At 37.1% G+C, this 7,253-nt stretch overlaps 1 protein-coding gene across 1 annotated transcript; it reads right to left on the bottom strand.

Moving 5' to 3' along the window:
* Positions 1-4,975: 4,975 nt before the first annotated feature.
* Positions 4,976-6,814, bottom strand: LOC145670059 (zinc finger MYM-type protein 1-like). The gene has a single exon (XM_081738413.1). It carries the CDS (start codon positions 6,812-6,814, stop codon positions 4,976-4,978), a length of 1,839 nt encoding a protein of 612 aa, XP_081594539.1.
* Positions 6,815-7,253: the final 439 nt, after the last annotated feature.

Below are 7,253 nucleotides of genomic sequence, written 5' to 3'. Positions count from 1 at the left end.
TAAATACTATACTCACCAAGCAGGAGGTGGTTATAACGTGTATAGAGGTGCACCATATCAAGAAGGTTATGGTATTGGAAGTTTTTTAGGTGGTTTATTTCGAAGTGTATTTCCGTTAATTAAACAAGGAGCAAAAACTGTTTGTAAAGAATTGTTACGTACAGGAATTAATGTAGCTGGAGATGTATTAGGTGATAATAGACCTATTGACGAAGCTTTAACATCACGTTGGCAAGAAGCTAAAAATAATTTAAAAACTAAAGCTCAAAATAAAATAAATCAAGTGTTGGTAGGATCTGGAAGAAAACGGAGAAAAGTTCATTTTGCAAAGACGACTGGTGGTATTAAGAAAAGGAAGAGTGATATTTTTGATTAATATGGAACAGACTAGTTTTTATCTTACACCACCGAGTAACAGTTCTATGGAGTATTTTCCACAAAATACTTTGTCATGTTATACTACCAAATTATATCATCCATTGGTGCTAGAGAAAGGTGAGTGGGAGACGGCAGTTGTTGAAGTACATTATACAAATTCATTTCAGAATGTTTCCAAATATACTAATAATATTTATTACCGTCTCATGAATACAGAAAGCTGGAACATAACTAAAATCTTACCAGGACACTATTATAATGTTGATGATATTCTATCTCAAATTAATCATAAAAGTGATATATTAAATTTACAATTAAAAGTTAAAGTGTCAGTAAAACGAATTGAAGTCAGTAGAGTAATAAAAGATCAAGAGAGGCGTATAGAAGTACGTCTATCTCCTGAACTAGCCAGAATACTAGGCTTTGATCACATACAACAAGAAGATATTGCAGTTGTGCATCATGCTCGTTATCCACCTGATTTACAAAAATCGCTACCTACACTTATGTATATTTACAGTGATATTGTAGAACCACAAATGGTGGGTGACACAGTAGCTCCATTGTTACGTATTATAAATACAAATATTACAGAGTATGGTATTAATAATGTACATATTTTTGACAATCCTCACTATGTCCCCGTGCAACGTAAACAATTTGATCAAATTATTATTGATTTGAGAGATAGTACAGGCAATCCACTTCCTTTCCAACATGGCAGTGTATGTGTAAAATTACATTTTCGCAAACGTAATACGGTATTATAAATTTTACCATGTGTGAATATTAATAGAGAGAAAAAAAATGCAGTGTGAGTGTATGAAATCAGAATTAGATTTATTTGCTGGTTTACCCACTCAAACCAGTATTATAGGTAATAAAATAGTTCCATATAAGCCTGTGGCTTCGATAGCTGATAATGCACCAATAGAATTTGTTGTCCCCGGTCATGGGGATGACTATATTGACTTATCGCACACAATGTTTTATATTAAAGGTAAAATTACTAAATCAGATGGTTCTAATTTAACTTCTGCCGATAAGAAAATCGGCCCTGTAAATGATTTTCTCAATGCAATGTTCAGTGAATTGCAATTATATTTAAATAATCAACTTATTTCCTACTCTTCACACACATATCCATATCGATCGTATATCGAAAAACTGCTAAATTATAATGCTGAAGCTAAATCAACGCATCTTCAAACATCAATGTGGTTTAAAGATACTGCAGGGCATATGGACAGTGTGGCCGAAGCTAATGTAGGATTTAAACAACGTTTTCTTCTCACTACTTTAAGTCAGTCATTTGAACTATTGGGTTATATTCATGCTGATATATTTAATCAGGAGAAATTTTTACTGAATGGTGTACAACTACTCATTAAACTAATTCCAGCTAAACCTACATTCTGTCTAATGGGTGACGCAGATGCTGATGGAAAAGTTGTAATTACAGATGCAACATTGCTTGTGAAAAAGGTTGATGTATCACCAGCAGTTAAAATAGCGCAAAATAAAGTATTACAAAATCCTAAATTTAGAGTAAAATATCCTATAACAAAAGTGCAAGTGAAGACTGAAACGCTGCCACAAGGAATTATGGATAGTACACTTCCAGATCTATTTTCAGGCCTAGTGCCTAAACGTATTATTATTGGTTTTGTTACTAATACTGCTTTTAATGGTACTTATCAGACAAATCCGTTCAATTTTCAGCATTTTAATATGTCATTTTTTACACTGTATGTTGATGGAACGCCTGTGCCTTCCAAACCACTACAACCTGATTTTGATAATAAGCTATATATACAAGCATATTCCACGTTATTTACAGGTTCAGGTATTTATTATTCTAATCAAGGTAATAATATTTCACTAGCCGAATATCCTAATGGTTATACTCTACTGGTGTTTGATTTAACTCCCGATTCTAGTGCTAGCGCTGGATTTCATACTAGCCCACAACGGCAAGGAAGTGTACGCCTAGAGGTTCATTTTAAAGAAGCACTGCCATCTCCTGTAACAGCAATTATTTATGCTGAATTCTCTTCAGAATTAGAAATTGATTTCCAGAGAAAAGTATATATTAATTAAAAATGTTAAATACAATTGAGATTTATGAAGCATTACAACAAAATTTGCCTAAAGATCATTTTATTGGTGTGTATGCCGCCGATGAGTTACCTTTGTTTATTCATACATTTCCAGCCGCCATAATTATAAATACTGATTCTAGTGATAAGCCTGGTGAACATTGGGTTCCTGTTTATATATCTAATATGCGTGTGGGAGAGTATTTCGATAGCTATGGTATACCTCCCTATATACAACATCATATAAGGTTTTTAAAACGAAACTGTCTGTATTATACATGGAATAATAGACGTATTCAAGGTGATTTATCTCGATTTTGTGGACATTACTGTTTTCTATATCTAGCATGTCGTGCATCTGGTTATTCGCTGCACGATTTCTTAAACAAATTCTCACTCACCAATATTGATGCTAATGATGTTATGCTTTATTCATTTATGAGAGTATGATGGTATTATTTTTTTAAACTCCGCCATTGCCGGTCCCAAGCCCTGGATGAGAAAGGAGGAGGGTTGGGGGTGTTGCTACCCCCGTAAAAGAAAATAAGCCATACTCTTTTATTAATTCTGCTATGTTTAAATTGGAGTTGGAAAATATGCCATACTCTTTATTAGCTCTGCTATGTGTTCGTAAAGTGCTCATAAAAGGGAACGAGTCTTTGTGTAATATGTGCTATGTTATGTGTTCGTAAAGTGCTCATAAAAGGGAACGGATCTTATGTGGGGATGTGGCAGGTGCGGTGTGCGGCGCAGATCAATCAGCGCAGAGCGTGCGCGTGGCCGACCAATCAGCGTAAAGAGGGAGGGTCCTGCGCCAGCCAATCGGCGTGAAGGGGCGTGGCCTGCACTGACCAATCAGCGTCAGGGGGCGTGGCCGGGGGCGTGGCCTCCACCGACCAATCAGCGTGAAGGGGGCGTGGCCAACCAATCAGCGTCAAAAGCCATACTCTTTTATTAATTCTGCTATGTTTAAATTGGAGTTGGAAAATATGCCATACTCTTTATTAGCTCTGCTATGTGTTCGTAAAGTGCTCATAAAAGGGAACGAGTCTTTGTGTAATATGTGCTATGTTATGTGTTCGTAAAGTGCTCATAAAAGGGAACGAATCTTATGTATTATCTGCTATGCTATGTGTTCGTAAAGTGCTCATAAAAGGGGACGAGTCTTATGTGGCGCGTGGCATGTGTGCGGTGTGCGGCGCAGATCAATCAGCGCAGAGCGTGCGCGTGGCCGACCAATCAGCGTAAAGAGGGAGGGTCCTGCGCCAGCCAATCGGCGTGAAGGGGCGTGGCCTGCACTGACCAATCAGCGTCAGGGGGCGTGGCCGGGGGCGTGGCCTCCACCGACCAATCAGCGTCAAGGGGGCGTGGCCAGCCAATCAGCGTCAAGGGGCGTGGCGGGGTCACGTGACCTGCGCCAGCCAATCAGCGTCGAGGGTTTGCGCATGCGCAGTAGGAAAAAAACAGCGCCAAGTGACCCCTCTCTACTCACACACACACACACACACACACACATATATATATATATATATAAACTAATTAAGAATTATTAATTAATTAACAGTTCCTAGCTGATTTTATGGGAGAAATATTGATCAATAAATGAAGTTTCTTCCTACGTGTATATCTATAGAAAAACATAAACAATTCAAAGTTTCCAAAAACAAAAAAAGATAATTAATTCTTGCTATTACATACTAATATTAAATTTGAACCCAAAAATACAAACCTACATACCTGTATTTGAATCTAGTGGGCTTGTATTTCAGCTCTCGCTTCTCAAATGTCCCGATTCCATGCACACGATAAAATATCAAATTATTTAATAGTCTTGTAAACGTTAAATTTACGACTTTAAAATCTTTGTTTTTATTTGTACTGTCTATCAAACGTTTATAATATATATATGATATATTCATACTATTCGCACAATTATTTACATTGCTTCGAAAAAAAAAGTAGTCACAATTACACAGAATATCACATCACAAAACAAACTCGAGACGACGCTTTTTCTTTGCTAGTTCATCTATCACTTCAACACTCGACAGTGGTATGTCATGATGAAGGGAAAGAGCTGCTAGTCCGTTTAGCCTTGTCTGAGACGTGGAATTTCTTACTTAGGTTTTCAGGCGCTTAGAGTTGAAAAGGTTCTTTCCGGGGTGGAAGTAGACACAGGTAGAGTACATAAGATCTGCAGTAGCTTATGTATGTTAGGAAAGCTCCTGCTGTCACATTTTTCCAGTGCTTCAATGGCAGTACGGGGATTACATCCTACATTTGCCAATCTAGTTTTCCAGAGTCTCAGTTCTCCATATGAATCTCTATCTACAAAAGAAGAATAAAATGCAGCCAGATCTTCGAACTTCTCGCACTCAATTTCCATGTCGTCACTACTGAATAGGCACATAAAGGCTCTGAAAATGTTCTCGTGTTTTAAGAATCGTTCTTTTAACTGATTTGAAAAATGATCCAAGAAAGGAATAAACATATTCACTCTAAAAAAAATCTTCAACTGAATTTGTTTTATAGTTTGATCTGTTTCTCTGAAGCATAGAAACCCTCCTCATTTTCTCCTCTACACCCAAACTTTCAGCTACTTTCTGCGCCTTATTGTATATTCTTTTGAACACCTTCTCAGAATCTCCTCTGATTCTATCAAATTCTTCCACAATGTTTTGTGCGTTATTTACGGCTTCCGCAGGATCGATGTTTTCTGACTGCAAAAATTTGCATAACGGCAAGCCATAGCTAAAAACGAAATCAACTGTGTATAAGGACAGAAGAAATTCGAAGTCTAAAGAGTTAACGACAAGCCTTGCGTCCGTACCTGTAGAATCACTCCACGTGGATATCTCCTCCAATGCCTCAAATACAAATTCAATCAATTCTATGAAATCGTGAACTGCTTCGAATTTTCCTGTCCACCTGACAACACTAAGTCTTTTCAATGATTTTGCATTTGGTGGTATATCTGCCTTCTCTATCATTTTGTTTAAAATAGATTTTCTCTTTGGTGAACTGAAAAATTCGTACATTTTCTCCACTACTCCTAAACAGTTTTTTATTGGTAAAATTTCACTACTTTTCGTAACCGCTAAATTTAGAGAATGAGCTGCGCAATGTACATAAACTGCCAAAGGATATTTTTTCCTTATTAACGCTTGAACACCCTTATATTGACCGGACATATTTGCGGCACCGTCATATCCTTGTCCGAGCAAATATTCATAATTTATGCCGAAGTCTTTTAAGCTTGTCAAAATTATTTCCGCTAAGTCGTTACCTGTAAGTGATTCAACTTTAACGAATTGGAGAAAATCTTCTCGTACAGATCCATTTTCAACATATCTTGCACAAAGAGCCAACTGCTCTACATCTGTGATATCCGTTGTTTCATCAGCCAATAACGAAAAGCATTTGGCAGCATTAACTCGCGAAACAACTTTCTTCAATATGAGTTGATTGCAGCACTCAATAATTTCATTCTGAATTGTTGGACTTGTGTATTTATTTCTTTCTCCTGGTGCCTCTAAAAATTCTCGAAAATCATTGTCTCCCTGTGCTCGGTATTTTAAAATGGCGCGAAAATTCCCCATTTTAGTATAATCGCTTGTTTCATTTATATCTAATTTGCCATGATCACGATGTCCTCGTAAAGCAATTTCTTCCCTTCCACACAAAATAATAGCATCAACAATAGGTGCGAGACCTTTGCGGTTTTTTTCTACTTTCTTAGTCCTGTCCCTGTTGAAGACTTCAATTACATTCCCCGAATTATTCTTCATTACCTTCAAAAAATCTTCTGCCTTCCCCACACTATCTATATGATATTTCGTGTTTCTATGTTCCCTGAATGTTTCTTTTGCTTTTTTCCAATTATCAAACTTTATTTTGACAAGTTGCCCCAAAGGTTGCCCACCACATCCTCCGAAATGTGAAAATATCACACAGTACTTACAGTATGCTCCTTGATGCACTTCTGAGTAGGCTAACCAATTAAATTCCTCCAGCCACTGATGTCTAAATCGAAGTTTCCTCTCCTTAAATTTCTCCAAAAGAGGAAACTTGTAATCTTTACACGGAACCCACACATTCTCAAGCGCCCGAATTTTCTCTTCATCACTTAACTTCCTATTCACGAAACATGAAATGTCGCTTACAAGTTGTACAGCTTGTGAACCAGGAGCGCTAACACCAGTATTTTGCATATTTTCAATAATATTTGCATTCGCACTCGTTACACACCTTTTTTTCACATCACTTCTATTCTCTTCTTCCTCTTCAATAACTATTCGTTTACGCGTAAAAAAAGTTGTCAATTTGCTTTGCGACATTTTACATGAACGCAAGATTTCACACTCCGCGCACAACAGCTTGCCCGGCAAACTAAGTTTTCGAGTTTTTACCTCGATTTCAACAAAACCCTTGTCTACCTCGAATAAAAATTGAGTAACAGCTTTCCTTTCCTTTCACCCTTCCGAGTAGGCGAGCGCAATCTCATTGTTGGTGAACGAAGCCAACCACGTCTTTCGACTGACCACCCATTGAAAGTATTTATTGCCTTCGCACATATAAAAAAAACAACCCTCCTGTCGTTGTAGAAAGTGACGTTTTAACAGAACTTTGGAAAATATTAGTCTCCACAGAAATGAGCAACTGTTTTTGTTCGTTTTTTATACATAAAGTGTTAAAAAATGAACATTCTTTTCCTCTTGAGAAAAATACTTTGCAGAGAAACATTTGCGTGTTATAATTCTCTGAGATAGAAATGAA

The sequence above is a fragment of the Thermobia domestica genome, chromosome 14 (assembly GCF_964235325.1).
Source record: "Thermobia domestica chromosome 14, izTheDome1.hap1.1, whole genome shotgun sequence".
NCBI lineage: Eukaryota > Metazoa > Arthropoda > Insecta > Zygentoma > Lepismatidae > Thermobia > Thermobia domestica.
Note: the sequence above shows the minus strand (reverse complement) of the source record. Positions and strands in the feature narration are given on the sequence as shown.